This window comes from Thalassophryne amazonica, chromosome 19 (assembly GCF_902500255.1).
Source record: "Thalassophryne amazonica chromosome 19, fThaAma1.1, whole genome shotgun sequence".
NCBI classification, from domain to species: domain Eukaryota; kingdom Metazoa; phylum Chordata; class Actinopteri; order Batrachoidiformes; family Batrachoididae; genus Thalassophryne; species Thalassophryne amazonica.
The window spans coordinates 38,649,943-38,666,624 of NC_047121.1; the positions used below are offsets into that span (position 1 = coordinate 38,649,943).

The window sequence follows — 16,682 nt, forward strand, 5'->3', positions numbered from 1 at the left end:
GCTAAGAATATCAAACTACGATGAATTAAAGTGAAAATGCAAAGAAAAAAAAAGAGAATGTGGGCTTATTTCTGCTTGATAATGCATGAATTAATTATTTATTAACATTATTAAGGCAGTCATTCATAAACCAATTACAAACTGTGCCTTATTAGAAGGTTGTACCAAAGTCTTTGTAAAACTGACATATGTAAAGAGCAGCCGGTTGAGCTGTAGCTGATGCACACCTGCAGGAACCATCTGCAGGTTGGTTTGAATGGTGCGCTGCGCCTTGGGTAAGCAGTTTTCCCATCAACGTTACCATCATATTCTGAAACTGCCTGTGGACCAAATGCAAAGGTTTCCGGCAGGATGCGGGTGTCTACACGGTCTCATAAACAAATGTTAATCTCCTCAGTGCTGCTCCAGGCTCTGTGGCAGGTTTCACACACAGTGAAGACACGCTGACTTGATGGCTTGATCGCTGTGCCCATTGCCCGTCGTCTTTCAGAGCAATTCTTTGTAAAATTGTGCATACAGGGTGCATGATCCTCCTTAGACCCACTTCTTTTCGTCCTAAATGGAGAAACGCTTGCTGAAGTTGGCTTTGGCTGGTGTCTTTCTTCTTTTTAAAACTGGTTACAAATTCCTTATGTGTGCACAAGCTGGCAACGATAAACAGCTGTGCTACTTTATAAGGAGAACTCGTATTGCCTGTGGTTATTGTGTTTTCTTGCTCTTGTATCCCCTATCTCGGGGGAGATCGTAGAGAGCAAATCTCAGACCGCTTATTGAGACATATCTCCTTCAGCTACTCCCTCGAACCTTTCATTTTTCGAATACATCTGAGAGGGTTCAAGAGGCGGTGTGTGACTTCCTGCCAAAACCAGGGGTGATCTGTTTTTTTTTTTGTTTTGTTTTTTTCAGATTTATTCTGCACCTCTTCCCCTACGTGTTCTTTTCTCATATATTCTTTTAGTAGCTGAGCCAGCAGTGTAGGCAGTAGCTGTGATCAGGGCTCATGTAGGAAGAGCTGTAGATCCCTTGCTTCCTCTCAGTTTCCAGCATTGTGAATTAAGGTGACAACTGGATGCCAAACCTTTGTGTCAGCATTTCACTTCCTGATTCTCCAACATCATGAATGTAAGCTGCTACGGCCTCACTGTGTCTTTCAACTGAGTTTTTGAAAGAACAATTATAGATACGATGATGTATGTTGTCTCGCTACTTTACTATAACATCCTCTCATTCTGCATGGCCTTATAGTAGTACTCCTGCTCAGCGTGGCTCCGGGCGGAAACTGATGGCCGGCGAGGCAGGGTGGAGGTGCGGGACAGCGTCTGGCTGTGACTGTCTAACAGCAAGTCAGGATGGGGAGGCGGGGGAACCATGCTTGAGCAGGATGGGTGAGGAGGTGGAGGCATGGAGGAGGCAGGGTGAGGTGGAAGAGGCATGGAGGAGGCAGGGTGAGGTGGAAGAGGCAGGGGCATTTGAGAGGAAGATGGGAGAGGAGGCGGGGGCATATGAGAGGACGGCGGAAGGGGTGGTGGTGACATCTGAGAGGATGACGGATGTGTCAACATGTGAATGGCGCTGGGGTGATGCGGAGGAATTGGAGAGGAGCTTGGGTGTAGAGGGGGAGGTAAAGGGGAGGAAGATGTATGAGGAGGTGGTGGAAGAGGGGATGATGACAATGGAGGTGGCGGAGGCAGCGGAGAAGAAGAGGTAGGGAGAGGGGGAGGAAGCAGCTCCGCACCCCCTTCGGCGCTGCCACCGGCCGAAGAGGAGGGGAGTGAATCCGTTTTCACCGGGAGAGTCCAGTAATCCCGGTACTGGTTCACATTGTCCTGCTGCTGCAGTGCCGCACGGTGTTTGTCTCCGGTGGTGTCGCCACTCAACATGTTACCGCTGATGGTGTTCCTCCACTCCCATGGTTTGCCGTTAGTGGCAGATACTCGCACCACCGGGTGGTGAGGGGCGTGAGCGTCGATGGTGACAATGCTCCCACATCCAGCGATGCTCCCTGGGTTGCTCCCGGAGCAGCTGTCCCGGTCAGAGGGGATCCGGTAGTATGGCGACTCAGAGCAGTTAGAACCTCCACCGGATGAGGAGCCACCCTCTGATGTCTTAAAGGATGCCGTGACTGGTCCGTGATGCTTCTGCTTTGACATGGCTGCGACCTGCGTGGCAGAAACATGTCTGTACTCATCAGAACATAAACAAAAGATGCTGCTAAGATGTTTATAACAACATTTTAATAAGCTGCAAATGTGTCAACTCTCATGGGATCATTTTATATGAAGTAAACAGTGAAGACACATCTGCCCGTGCTGATCTAATTTAATTTTACATACAATGTAAATGAGCTGCGTGCAGTGTACAGAATATTTTTCAAATTAGTTGTGCACCATTCATGCATTTTCTAAACCTACTTACTGCAATTAAGAGTCTATCCCAGCGATCACTGAGTAAGAGGGAGATGTACACCCTGCACACATGCCTCCAGTCTGTTGTGCAATACTTTAAACTAAAATATGAACATTTTTTGCTGAAATGTCATTTGTCATTGATTTGAAAACATTCACTGCCAAATTGTTTTCCCACCTGCGTCACTCGTTGCTGTCCGGGTGGATGTGTGGGTTGCGTGGTGGGCACACGAGGAGTCGAGACTGCAATGGGTCCTGCTCCTGGCTCTTTTGTGACTCCCCCCTCGGTGAGCGACAGCCACTTGGCGCGGGTTTTGGCGCTCTTTGGAGAGACAGGTGGAGGCCGTGAGGCCTCCTCAGGAATGTGAACTAGAGGGGGCGCCACCACCATTCTGGCCGTGGTCGGTGTAACGGTGCCCTTGTTTGCTTGCACTGTAGGGTAAAGAGAGGGAGGCGTCACTTGTTCTCCACCCACTCCTCCTCTTCCTTCCTCTTTTCCATCTCGCCCCTCTGTTCTGTCCATTCCCTCCTCCTCATCCCGCGAGCTCTGACTTCGTAGCTCCAGAGACCGCTGTTTCCACTCTGATACCAGCTGCCGGGACCTCTGGGAGTCAAAGGGCACATGGAAAGTCATGTGCCGCTGTGTTGTTGGTAGCTCATCTGAAGGGGAAATGGGGCTGTTGCCATTGGCAACTCTTGGCAAGGTGTTGCTGAAGGTTACCATGGTTTCCTTGCCCATGGGCCCCCGGGTTGCCAGGAGTTCCACGTCAGCACTGGCTCGCTTGAGGGAGGCCAGAGAGGCTTTCTCCCTCCTCACCTTACTGCGCGCTCCGGACCCCAGAGCAGCGCCCAACTCCTCTCTGCTTTCCGACACCCTGGGAGTCTTCCGGTACAGGGAGTCGTGGCCCCGCTGATTCAGCACCCTCAACCCGCCCTTCTGCTGGCCCGGGGTCAGTCTCGTTGAGGAAGGAGCATCTTCTTCGGAAGCTTTGAAGCTTCCCACTGCATACACAGCCTAACGCAGAGGGAGGAAGGAGAAAGAAACTGAGAAAAGCTGTACTCGCATGTTAAATAAGGACAGGCGTGTGAAAATGTGTTTTCTTTAATCTTTGGCAAGGAAACAAATTGATTTTCCTATTAGCAGGGAGCAAACTCAAGCGTATGAAATAGCACATCTCCCTGTTTCCTGTTTACTCTGAGGTCACTCTATTCCTCCTCTCTCAGAATCCATTCTTTAATGACAGGAGGAAGTGCTTCCCCTCTTAAAAAGTGAAAGAGAGAGGGTACACAAGGAGGGGAGCGTAGAAAATGGCACTGACAAGTTTTCGTAAAATGAAATGTGAAATTGCGTCAGAGAATTCTTATTGGATTATTGACTCTAGCTGCCTTCCCTCTGTAATAGAAAACGCTATATATAGTCTGAGCCCGACCAAAAAAAGAGAAGCAAAAGAGAAGCTACACTGAGAAGTAATGTAAAAAAAAAAAAAAGTTTTTGATGCTTCATGCTGTGATAGTGTTAAATGAACCCAAAGGGAGCCTTCAGTCAAAATACACCAAAAGCACATTATTCAGTCGTTTCCAGCATGCTGAATAGTGACTGTTAATTACTCCCTGAGGACAAAACAAACCCTGGATGGCACATAAACATATCCTGGGATACTTTCCAGGAAATCCTGCAATAAGAAATCAACATCAAGATAGTTTTATTTGTTTAAAGATCTTACAGGGAGGTATATTACCATAATGTGTTTGGGTGAAAAGAGAAATATTCAGAAGCTTGGATGGAAATGCAAATTAGTTTTCTTCGTCTTAATGACGTACTCTGGCACACACAGAAGGGGTCATCACACCAAAAGGTTGCAATACATTTGATTGTGTGTTTGTTTGATTATTCCGTTACTCCTCCAAGGTGCTTGGAGGAGTCCATCCATCATTTCAACGTGCTGTATGCATGTAGTTTGACCCCAGAATTGCCCATTAGGGGTTTGTTTGGACAAAAGGCAAGGTCAGTGGGGTGAAGGGTCAAAATATTTGGTTTGTTTAGCTATTCCCCTGCTCCTCTCTGTTTTTTTTTTGTTTTTTTTCCACTCAACTTGGTCTGTAGATGACCGTCAAACCCACAGTTGCCCTTAAAGGGTTTGTTTTGGCAAAGGTTAGGATTAATGGGGTCAAGTGTCAAAATAATGATTTTCACTCTAATGTCCACCAAACGTGACACACACATGGGATCTGGAATTGCCATCATGACATCAAACATGTCAAAGACTGGGGTCAAGGTCATTAGGGCCATGGGTCAATTTTTGTTTTTCACTACAATTTCCACCAAACATGGTAGTCAGTCTTCCTGGATACTGGCTACTGGCTACATTTTTACCAAATAATTTTTACCAAACCTGTACCAGTGAAGGTTGGTCCCAAAATTGCTGCTAAAGAATTCATTATAGCAGTGGTCAAGGTCAAGGAATGTGATGTTCAACCCGATTTGGACCAATAAGACATACACTTAGGTGGACTCCAGAAGTGCTCTAATCTAAATTGTGATGCTCAGTTTTAACTTCTGCTGGAATTCAAACTCAGTATCAAAATTGGAAAAAAAACAAACCTGATTTAGGTGGTCCTCTGTAGAAAAGCAAGGCCAGCCAGGGTTCACTGCTTTGGGTGAAGGTCAAAACCATTGGGGTCAAACATCAAATTGCTGTAAGCCTTGCTGTCTTCATGCTCACAGGTACTACTGTCTAGCAGTGTGCAAAACTGTTTTAAATCTACCTTTTATAGTTACCTGTATATAGTTCATGTTTAATATTAAAAAATCCTAAAAGTCCTGCAATTTTGTCTGCACATGTAGAAACCCTCCAGCTATGAGCAAAGTTTTGGTTTAAAAAGACTTTTGTGATGTATGTGTCTGCCTCAGGAAGCTCTGGATCTGATGGTTCTTTAAAAAGTTGCCTTTTGTGATGCTGCAGTCCAATTTCTCTCTGCAATATCCCACAAATTACTCCTGTTAACTTCATATAACGTAGCACCTCAGTAGTTTATCTGTCACTACGCATTTTTCCCTATCGCCAAAGACAAAATGTTTGTTTTTTTCCCTGTCACTGGGGCAACTAGAAAAAAGTTGAAAATATTTACTTTTTGATGGTATGTGCTATTGTGGTACTACGATGTGGGGTTCACAGCCAGTTCCTTACGGCAACCTAGCTGTTACAACACATGACAGAGAGGAATTAATCTTTGGTTGTAAGGTTTACAAACGTTTTTGACCGTTCGGCCTTACCCACTCTGCCACCTAAGAAATGTTAGCGGACAGAAAATGAGCTGAAAAGCTGATCCGCTAACCAAAAAGTTAGCTTTGCTAATTAGCTGTTAGCGGATCTGTGTCCATCACTGGGCCCACCCCCTTTTCAGGCAGAATTTTACACAGAATGCCCAGGGTACACTGATGTGTGAATACGATACATGCTTAGCATAGTAGCATTAATTACTGGTACTATGGGAACATGTTTTCATGGCTGACAGCAATGTGTCATGATTGGGCTTGTGGGGCTGTTGTCCGGATGTTTTGGTTTGTCTTGGGGTTTATATCGTGTGGGTTTTCTTTGTCTGGGGGTTTATATCATGTGTGGGTATTTCCGTGGGTTCTGTTTGGTGTTTTTCTGTCTGCACGCTCTTGTCTTTTGTTTGGGATTTGGTCTGGGTGTGTCTCGTCCCTTTTGTGTGCCACACCCCTTCCTGGTTGTTCTCCCTCATCACACTTGCTATTTAAGCCTCACGGTCTCCACATGTCTTTGCCAGATCGTTTGTGCTTTTTGCCTGTGTTTCCAGCCTTTTTGTCACAGTGTCCTAGTATCTTGTTCATGTACCGTCTATCCACCCATTTTTTGACCTCACTTACTGTCTTATGTTTTGGACACTGTTGCTGAGTATTGTTTACTATCCTTTTTACCGAACGTTGCCTGGCAACTGAGTAAAGCATTTTGAATTTCCACATTTGTGTCAGTCCTGCATTTGTGTCTTGCCTTTTCGTGTCAGAAATCTTGACACAATGTATATATGAAATATCATGCAATGCTAAAATACCATCAGCCATATGAGCATAAAAACAGGAAACAGAATGTGACCTTTTGACCTCTTAAAATAGGCCTGGTGACACGTAGCATGACTTGATTCACGCACTAGCGCGCACATCACCATGATGATCCCACCCGCTGTGTTCACAGCTGGATGCTGTTCTTTGTTCCACTGCCTGTCACATACTCTGTACTGGTCGCTGTGTATATAAAATAATTATTTTGTGGCTGATTAATCTTTTTTTTTTGCAAATTGGGCTCTGAAAACGGTTCTAATCGCTTCTTGAATCACAGAGGAGCCTTCAGTTGCAGCCTTTTAGGCACGCGCGTCTGCGCGCGAAAGGCTGAAAGCATTTACAGCCATCTGAAAAGGCAATTATTTGTCATGTTTACATTGCCATGGCTTGGTAAAAGAGTTGCGTGTTCTTTCCTTCTTGTGTGTAGCTGTTATAACAGATTAAACATTTTGTTATAATCCTTCAGACGAGCTGCACTCTGATGTGATCCGCTGACGTCACCACTCGCTGTACGCTTTACTCCACTTGATGAGCTGCACATCGTGTTGGCAATTAGATCGCGCCACGTATCACATTTATGCGTGAAGGATTTTTTTTGAACATTTCAAAGTTCTCTGTGCACTGACGGAGAGTTTACTCTCCAGCACGACACAAGTCGTGCTAGTGCATGAATCAAGTCATGCTACGTGTCACCGGGCCTTTAGCCATCTTTGAACTTGTCCAAGGTATGTGTCCCAAGAATGTTCCCTGTGAATTTGAAGACCCTAGCAATGGACTTATGCTGTCGGCCGTATGAGCATAACAATAGAAAACAGACCATGACCTTTTGACCTCTTAAAATAGGTCAGTGTTAGCCATCTTTGAACTTGTCCAAGGTCTGTGTCCCAAGAATGTACCCTGTGAATTTGAAGACCCTGACAGTAATAGGACTGGAATTATGCTGAGCACAAACGGACGGATGGAAGCAAAGTCTTCACAGTACCCAATGGCCATGGTTTGGCCTCGGGTAAAAATAGTTTTAAGGATGTACCATCCAACTACAAACTTTAAAATCTGCTTTAAAGACTCCCAGTGACCCGAATTAACTTGCTGAAGGAAAAAAAAAAAAAGACCCCTTTAAACTAACCAGGTAGACTCCGATGCCGGCTCCTATGAGGTATCCCACGTAGACATCGATAGGGTGACTGCGGTGCTGAGTTATCTGTGTCAGTCCGGCGAGGCCTGCCGCCATGCAGAAAGCAAACACCAGCAGCGGCTTCAGCAGCTTGGTAGTGCTGCTGATGCTCGCATTGAAATACATCTGAAAAACAGACAAGTGCAGAAGTTTGCAGAACACACAAAGAAAGGTGAAAGTCACTACATGTCCTACTTAACAAGAAACTAAACATTCCACCCTTATTTGAAGAATCATCACAATGCACTTTTATCGCACAAAAGCTAATTAAATGACATGTTTCCCCAATATATTTATGATTATTCTGCAACAATTCTGCACATGCGTGACAATATCTTCATGTGGTAATAAAGTTCCCCTCTTTAAAAATGTATGCAACTCCTGAGGATGTTTTCTGTTGTTATAGTAAGTCAGAGTGGGGTTGTAGGAGTCGTTTTCTGCATACACACCATATTTCTATGGCTTAAGGGGAAAAATGGTGGACAGCTCTGAGTGACAGAATAGCAGGCTGTGCAAAAAAAAAAAAAAAAAATGCGAATATCCAGCTTAACAAGTGAGCTTGAGCTGCCTAAATTCAAATAATACTAATACTAACAACTCTTATTTCACATTACCAATCAAAAGAAGATTCTGAGACAGAAAACATTAATTAAATCTGACATGGCTGTTCTTGAGCAGCAACTTTGCAGAAATGAGGAAACTTTATCACCCTAAATAGCTTCTTTCCTCTTCCTCTACTACCCATTTTCTCATCAGAATTCTACCTGGTGAGCTTTAATGAGCTCACCCTGCACTCAGTGAGGCAGCAGCGATATGACCAGTAGCACACAACAGACACTGCAGGAGAAAAGTCTGCACTTGTGTGTGTGTGTGTGTGTGTGTGTGTGTGTATAACCAGGCCAGACTGCAGTGTGACATCAATGGTGCCCAGTCCCAGTGGATGCATGTCACAGAATGCAATGATGAATAATATACAAATAATGAATGTTTACGAGTGCATGGTAAGAATATTTCATGCAGTGAAAGATGGAGTGTTCCATTCAACGAGGCTAAATAGATCCTTGTCATTTGATGTTGCAGACCGAACAGTCTGCCCTGCCTTCAATGCATATGCGTCATTTCGGAGCGTCAGCAGCGATTCACCGTTTCTGCTTAAAACAGCCTCTATTCTGCTTAAAACTGACTTCAGAATGATTTAAGAGGTTTTACTTCGTCATCTGATGGTTAATAATCCCATTATTCCCTTTGATCGCTTTGGGTGTAGAGAGTCAGACTCAAAGAGTCAGACTCAGACATGCTGCTGTCACACTCTGATCGCTCCACCATCTTTTATCATGAAATAATGCTAAATTTATGTGGAAATGATTGTTGTACAAAAGCTTCAGATATCTGTCACTGAGATAGATGATGACTGGAGTGCAGTTTTAAGCAGAAACGAGGCAAGAATCGGTGAATTGCTGCTGACGTTCCGAAAGGATGCATGCGCACTGAAGGCAGGAGGGGCTGTTTGGTCGGTGATCGAGATGCCCCGTCTCACCCAAGTGTCATCTGAAGGAGCCTGTGGTGCCCCGCAAGACTAGAACTATGGCGGAGCCAACACGGCCTGCACGGCTTTGACTCCAGCAAACACTGCTTTCTCAGGACTGCACCCCCCACCTCCAACTTGCTCTCGAGCCACCTTGGCGCATCCAGCCTTCCCGTCCGTTACCCAGGGAGTCTGGGCACTGTGTTGGGCCGCTGTTTGTTTTTAAGCTAAGCGCTGTCACTGCTAGTGTGAGCGTGCGGCAGTGTGCAATAGCACAAAACATATAGAACCAAAATTGCACGGTAAATGGAACACAACGGCAAATGGTATGAATAATCCATATCACGTGACATACAAACTACCAATCAAATGACAAGGATCTATTCAGGTGTTATATAACATTAGATACACCTGTTAAATTGCACATGAAAGCAAATACTATGTAATGAGCTGATCATGTGGCAGAAACTCAGTGCATTTAAGCATGTAGCGGTGATCAGCAGGATCCACTGAAGTTTAAACTGCAACAAAATAGGAAAGAAAGGTGACTTAAGTGGTTTTGTGCAATGCCTTGCTGCTGTCAGAAAAGAATATGCCAGAGTGAGTCACAATACAGAGGCATCAGTAACTCATCTAACCACTTGTATGGTATGCAGAAGAGGATCTCTGAATGCACAATATGTCAGACCTTGAAGCAAATGAAGATCACTCTGGATGAGACTGTTGTTTGCCAAGAACAGGAAACTGAGGATACAGTGGACACAGGCTTTCTAAATGTCTAAAGTCTTGCCAGGTCTGACGAGTCTCAAATTATCTTGCTAAATTCAGATGGTAAGACCAAAATGTGAAAGTAGATCAATCCTGATTTGTTTCAACAATTCAGGCTAATGGTGTAATGGTGCTTCAACTGCCTAATGTCATCCTGCCTGTATGGACCAAAACCTCTGAGAAACTTTCCAGCTCCTTGAATATTTAAAAGGCAAAGGGGGTTTGACCTATTACTTGGAAGTGGCTAGTGAGTGTATAGTCATTTGAATTTCACACAGGCAAATACATCAGCTTCATATTACTTGAGTCTAGAGACTCACATTACAGCTTCTTGTGTCTTGTCCAAACAACAAAGACATCTAATTGACTTTGGAAAATCACTAGAGTGTTTCAAACTTAATTAAGGCAAGTACAGTCTCTGAGGGTTCAACCCTCTGAGGTTGATGGATGTGCCAGCACATCCAATTGTGGTTTTCATCATGTTTCTATTCATAAATCAGTGATGGAATGTCAGAGACTTCATTCGACCACTTCCTGAAACTACAGTGTCGCCTCTAGTTTCAATCCCTGTTCTTGACGATCTTTACCTCATAGGCAATTGTAGAGCCCAGAGAAGGTCACCTGGCTCTCTCTCTCTCTCTCTCTCTTTCCCTCTCTACCTGCCACTTTAACAGACTCATTCAGAGTGCACCATCACTCTGTTCACTAGTCAGACTCATTTACACTGCTACTAAACCTTCATAAATGTTAAAAACTGGTCCTGCCAACTTTTTATTTAGTCCTACATACAACACATACAACCCCTGGCAAAAATTATGGAATCACCGGCCTCAGAGGATGTTCATTCAGTTGTTTAATTTTGTAGAAAAAAAGCAGATCACAGACATGACACAAAACTAAAGTCATTTCAAATGGCAACTTTCTGGCTTTAAGAAACACTATAAGAAATCAAGAAAAAAGATTGTGGCAGTCAGTAACGGTTACTTTTTTAGACCAAGCAGAGGAAAAAATATGGAATCACTCAATTCTGAGGAAAAAAAATTATGAATCACCCTGTTAATTTAATCCCCAAAATTAACACCTGCATCAAATCAGATCTGCTCATTGACATTGACCCTATGCCATGACATTGACCCTATGTGTCTTTTTGCAAGGAATGTTTTTGCAGTTTTTGCTCTATGGCAAGATGCATTATCATCTTGAAAAAATGATTTCATCATCCCCTAACATCCTTTCAATTGTCCAAATATGAACATAAACTTGTGCATTATTGATGATGTAATGACAGCCATCTCCCCAGTGCCTTTACCTGACATGCAGCCCCATATCATCGACTGTGGAAATTACATGTTCTCTTCAGGCAGTCATCTTTATAAATCTCATTGGAAAGGCACCAAACAAAAGTTCCAGCATCATCACCTTGCCCAATGCAGATTCGAGATTCATCACTGAATATGACTTTCATCCAGTCATCCACAGTCCACAATTGCTTTTCCTTAGCCCATTGTAACCTTGTTTTTTTCTGTTTAGGTGTTAATGATGCCTTTCGTTTAGCTTTTCTGTATGTAAATCCCATTTCCTTTAGGCGGTTTCTTACAGTTCGGTCACAGACGTGACTCCAGTTTCCTCCCATTCGTTCCTCATTTGTTTTGTTGTACATTTTTCGATTTTTGAGACATATTGCTTTAAGTTTTCTGTCACTCATCACCACATCATCATCTTCATAAAAGCCGGACAGCAACTCCACCTCCCTGCCGAGATATCTTCAAGCCAAGAAGGTAATCAGCTCAGCCGTTTACGAGTCAGTTTTTGCTTCTGTACTTTTTGCAGTCATTCCTGTGAGTGTTTGCAGCTGGAGGCTGGGTTTGTGGTACGTGGAGGGCTGAGGTCTTCGCTCCCCACGCCAAACTGTGATAAGTACTCACAAATACTGCACGTGCCGAGTTTCTGGATTGGAGGTGGAGTTTTTCCCTCCGTGTGAAACTAAAGACTATTTTGCTGACTGTTTGCTGGGTGTGTGCTCACACCCACCCTTGATTGTTTCTGCTTCCTGCCAGCAGTACCAGATCCGACAGCCGGAGACGGCGATCACCTGGGGACTCGGGACTTGGCGGCTCCAGTATTCTCCGGGTTCGGTGGCGGTGGAAATGGTGTGGGTTCCGGCTCCTCTCTGGACGGACGTCCTCTATCCTCGAGCCTGCCCACACATCACCTTTGTAGATTGACTACATACGAGATTCTGTAATCGTCTGTATTTTGTTGTGCACATTCACAACAGTAAAGCGTTCTATTTTGGCTCATTCATTGTCCATTCATTTACGCCCCCTGTTGTGGGTCCATGTCATACACTTTCCCAACAGGATATCTCGGCCAACGTCATGGATCCCGAGGGGTGTCAACCATCTGTTGGATAACCAATGGGAGAGCAGGATGCACAGGCATCTGCAGGAGGCGTGATTGGTGAGCTGCAGCAAATCCTCACCGCCTTTACTGCTCGGTTGGATCTGACGACTGAGCAGAATGTCATCCTCAACCGCAGGATGGAGGCTCTCACCGCGCAGGTGGAAGCGCACGCTCAGGGCGCTGCTGCGGCTCCTCCTCCTGCTGACCCGGTGCCGAATATAGACGTTCCACTGGTCATTCAACGACCCCCCCCCCCACCATCCCCTGAAGCATACATAAGTCCCCCAGAGACGTGCGTTGACTTCTTGATGCAGTGTTCGCTCGTCTTTGCACAGCGTCCCGTGATGTACGCGTCAGACTCCAGTAGGGTGGCTTATGTGATTAATTTGCTTCGAGGTGAGGCACGCGCTTGGGCTACGGCGCTTTGGGAGCAGAATTCACGGCTCCTTACCTCTTATACTGGGTTTGTGAGGGAGTTCAGAACGGTGTTTGATCACCCTAACAGAGGCGAGACCGCTTCAACCGTGCTGCTGTCTATGAGACAGGGGCGTCGGCACGCAGCTGAATATGCAGTCGACTTCCGCATCGCAGCTGCGAGGTCCGGCTGGAATATGACTGCGCTCCGCGCCGCCTTCATGAACGGACTGTCGTCGGTCCTGAAGGAGCACCTGGTGGCTAAGGATGAGCCACGGGATTTGGACGGGCTTATTGATCTAGTTATACGATTAGACAATCGGTTAGAAGAACGCCGTTGGGAGCGAGACGAAGGACGTGGCCGGGCACGCGCCGTCCCTCTCCCTTCCGGGTCCGAAAAGGTTCCGTCCTCCCCACGCTCCACAGCCTCGGCGCTCCGTGTGGCAACAGCTCCCCCTGCTGATGATGCTATGGACACGAGCAGGGCTAAATTAAGATCATCTAACAGACAGAGGAGACTGGCCCGCGGGGAGTGCTTTTTCTGCGGCTCAAGTGAGCATCTGCAGAGAGACTGCCCCAAGCGGTTAAACACAAACGCCCGCCCTTAAAAACTGGGTTAAGGGTGGGCCAAGACATTCACGTGGGACATACACGAATTTCCACACGTCTCCCAGTTACGATCCTGAGTGGGGATTTAACCCTTCAAGCCCCAGCACTGGTGGACACGGGGTCAGAAGGGAATCTGCTGGACAGCAGATGGGCAAGGGAGGTAGGGCTCCCTCTGGTGGCGCTTCCTTCGCCATTGAAGGTGCGGGCCCTAGATGGCACCCTTCTCCCTTTAATCACACACAAGACACAACCGGTAACTCTGGTGGTGTCTGGGAATTATCGGGAGGAGACTGAGTTTTTGTTACTCCTTCTACCTCCCGAGTGATTTTGGGCTTCCCGTGGATGGTAAAACACAATCCCCCGATTGATTGGCCGTCTGGGGTTGTGGCTCAGTGAAGCGAAACCTGCCACCGGGAGTGTTTAGGATCCTCGGTTCCCCCTGGTTTAATTGCTAATGAGGAGGTTAAAGTCCCCCCCCAATCTGACGGCGGTGCCGATTGAGTACCACGATCTTGCTGATGTTTTCAGCAAGATCTGGCGCTCACCCTTCCCCCGCACCGTCTGTACAGTTGTGCATTGATTTGATCCGGGTGTTGAGTACCCGTCCAGCAGGCTGTACAACCTCTCACGTCCTGAGCGCGAATCAATGGAGACCTACATCCGGGACTCGTTAGCTGCCGGGCTGATCCGGAACTCCACCTCCCCGATGGGTGCTGGTTTCTTTTTTGTGGGCAAGAAAGACGGCGGACTCCGTCCATGCATTGATTACAGGGGGCTGAACGAGATTACGGTTCGCAATCGATACCCGTTGCCCCTGTTGGATTCAGTGTTCACGCTCCTGCATGGAGCCCAAATTTTCACCAAATTAGATCTTAGGAATGCGTATCACCTGGTTCAGATCCGGAAAGGAGACGAGTGGAAGACGGCATTTAACACCCCGTTAGGTCACTTTGAGTACCTGGTCATGCCATTCGGCCTCACTAACGCCCCCACGACGTTCCAAGCTTTGGTAAACGACGTCTTGCAGGACTTCCTGCACCGATTTGTCTTCGTATATCTGGAAGATATACTCATCTTTTCCCCGGATCCTGAGACCATGTCCAGCATGTACGTCAGGTCCTGCAGTGGTTGTTGAACTGGCTGTTTATGAAGGGCGAGAAGTGTGAGTTCCACCGCACTTCTTTGTCCTTCCTGGGGTTCATCATCTCCTCCAACTCCGTCGCCCCTGATCCGGCCAAGGTTGCGGCGGTGAGAGATTGGCCCCAACCCACAAGCCGTAGGAAGCTGCAACAGTTCCTCGGCTTTGCAAATTTCTACAGGAGGTTCATTAAGGGCTACAGTCAGGTTAGTAGTCCCCTGACAGCCCTGACCTCCCCAAAAGTCCCCTTTACCTGGTCGGATCGGTGCGAAGCCGCGTTTAGGGGAGTTGAAACGCGGTTTTCGACTGCACCAGTTCTGGTGCAGCCCGATCCTTGCCGCCAGTTTGTGGTTGAAGTGGATGCCTCGGACTCAGGGATAGGAGCCGTGCTGTCCCAGAGCGGGGAGTCCGATAAGGTTCTTCACCCTTGTGCCTACTTTTCTCGCAGGTTGACCCCGGCTGAACGGAACTATGACGTGGGGCAATCGGAAACTCCTTGCGGTGAAAGAGGCTCTTGAGGAGTGGAGACACCTGTTGGAGGGAGCTTCGGAGCTATTCACGGTTTTCACAGACCATCGGAACCTGGAGTATATCAGGACCGCTAAGCGGCTGAACCCCAGGCAAGCCCGCTGGTCACTGTTCTTCGGGCGTTTTGACTTCCGGATCACCTATCGCCCCGGGACCAAGAACCAGAGATCGGATGCCTTGTCCCGGGTACACGAAGACGAAGTCAAAACAGGGCTGTCGGATCCACCGGAGCCCGTCATTCCTGAGTCCACTATCGTGGCCACCCTCACCTGGGACGTGGAGAAGACCGTCCGGGAGGCCCTGGCACGGAGCCCGGACCCAGGAACCAGTCCAAAGAACTGCTTGTATGTCCCACCAGAGGCCAGGGCTGCGGTCTTGGACTTCTGTCACGGTTCTAAGCTCTCCTGCCACCCAGGGTTGCGAAGAACCGTGGCAGTGGTCTGGCAGCACTTCTGGTGGGCGTCTATGGAAGCTGACATCCGGGAATACATCCAGGCCTGTACCACCTGTGCCAGGGGAAAGGCGGACCACACTAAGACTCAAGGACTCCTTCAACCGCTTCCGGTGCCTCGTCACCCCTGGTCCCACATCGGCCTGGATTTTGTCACGGGCCTCCCGCCGTCCCAGGGCATGACCACCATCCTCACGATAGTGGACCGATTCTCCAAGGCGGCCCACTTCGTGGCCCTCCCAAAGCTCCCAACGGCCCAGGAGACCGCAGACCTCCTGGTCCACCACGTCGTCCGTACTGCATGGGATACCAACTGACATTGTCTGGATTGTGGTCATCAGTTCTCCTCACAGGTGTGGAGGAGTTTCTGCAGAGAACCTGGGGGCCACCGTGAGCCTCTCGTCCGGGTATTACCACAGACGCAATGGACAGGCAGAGCGGGCCAACCATGGAACTTGAAACAGGACCCTCCGCTGTGTGACATCCGCACACCCGACGGCCTGGAGCAACCCATCTGGCCTGGATCGAGTACGCTCATAACAGCCAGGTGTCTTCTGCCACCGGCCTCTCCCCGTTTGAGGTGTGTCTGGGGTACCAGCCCCCATTGTTCCCCGTGTGGAGGGACAGGTTGGTGTGCCCCTCGGTCCAGGTCCACCTGCGAAGATGCCGTCGGGTTGTGGCGCCCCGCTCGTTCTGCCTTGTTGAAGGCCCGGACAAGGGCTAAGGCCCATGCAGACCGCCGGCGTTCCCCGGCCCCTGCATACCAGCACGGGCAGGAGGTGTGGTTACCTACAAAGGACATCCCTCTCCAGGTGGACCTCTCCAAAACTGAAGGACAGGTACATTGGCCCCTTCAGGATCCTCAAAGTCCTCAGTCCGGCCGCAGTGAAGCTCCAAACTCCCAGCTTTACTGCGGATCCACCCGTTATTCCACGTCTCCAGACTTAAACCACACCACACCTCACCCCTCTGTGCTCCCGGACCGGCGCCGCCTCCTGCCCGGATCATCGACGGGGAGCCGGCTTGGACGGTCCGCCGGCTCCTGGACGTCCGTCGGATGGGCCGGGGGTTCCAGTACTTTGGTGGACTGGGAGGGGTATGGACCTGAGGAACGCTCCTGGGTGAAGAGGAGCTTCATCTGGACCCGGCCCTCCTGGCCGACTTCTACGCCCGTCATCCCGAC

The 16,682-nt window shown here is 47.9% G+C and overlaps 1 protein-coding gene across 1 annotated transcript in view; it reads right to left on the reverse strand.

Moving 5' to 3' along the window:
- Nucleotides 1-1,119: 1,119 nt before the first annotated feature.
- The window catches only part of plppr3a (phospholipid phosphatase related 3a), a 30,082-nt gene continuing 14,519 nt past the window's right edge, over nucleotides 1,120-16,682 (reverse strand). The window contains 5 exon segments of the mRNA XM_034159451.1: nucleotides 1,120-1,528; nucleotides 1,559-1,623; nucleotides 1,657-2,159; nucleotides 2,584-3,420; nucleotides 7,616-7,789. Of these exon segments, the coding sequence (XP_034015342.1) occupies nucleotides 1,212-1,528; nucleotides 1,559-1,623; nucleotides 1,657-2,159; nucleotides 2,584-3,420; nucleotides 7,616-7,789 (1,896 nt within the window). The 3' untranslated portion in view covers nucleotides 1,120-1,211.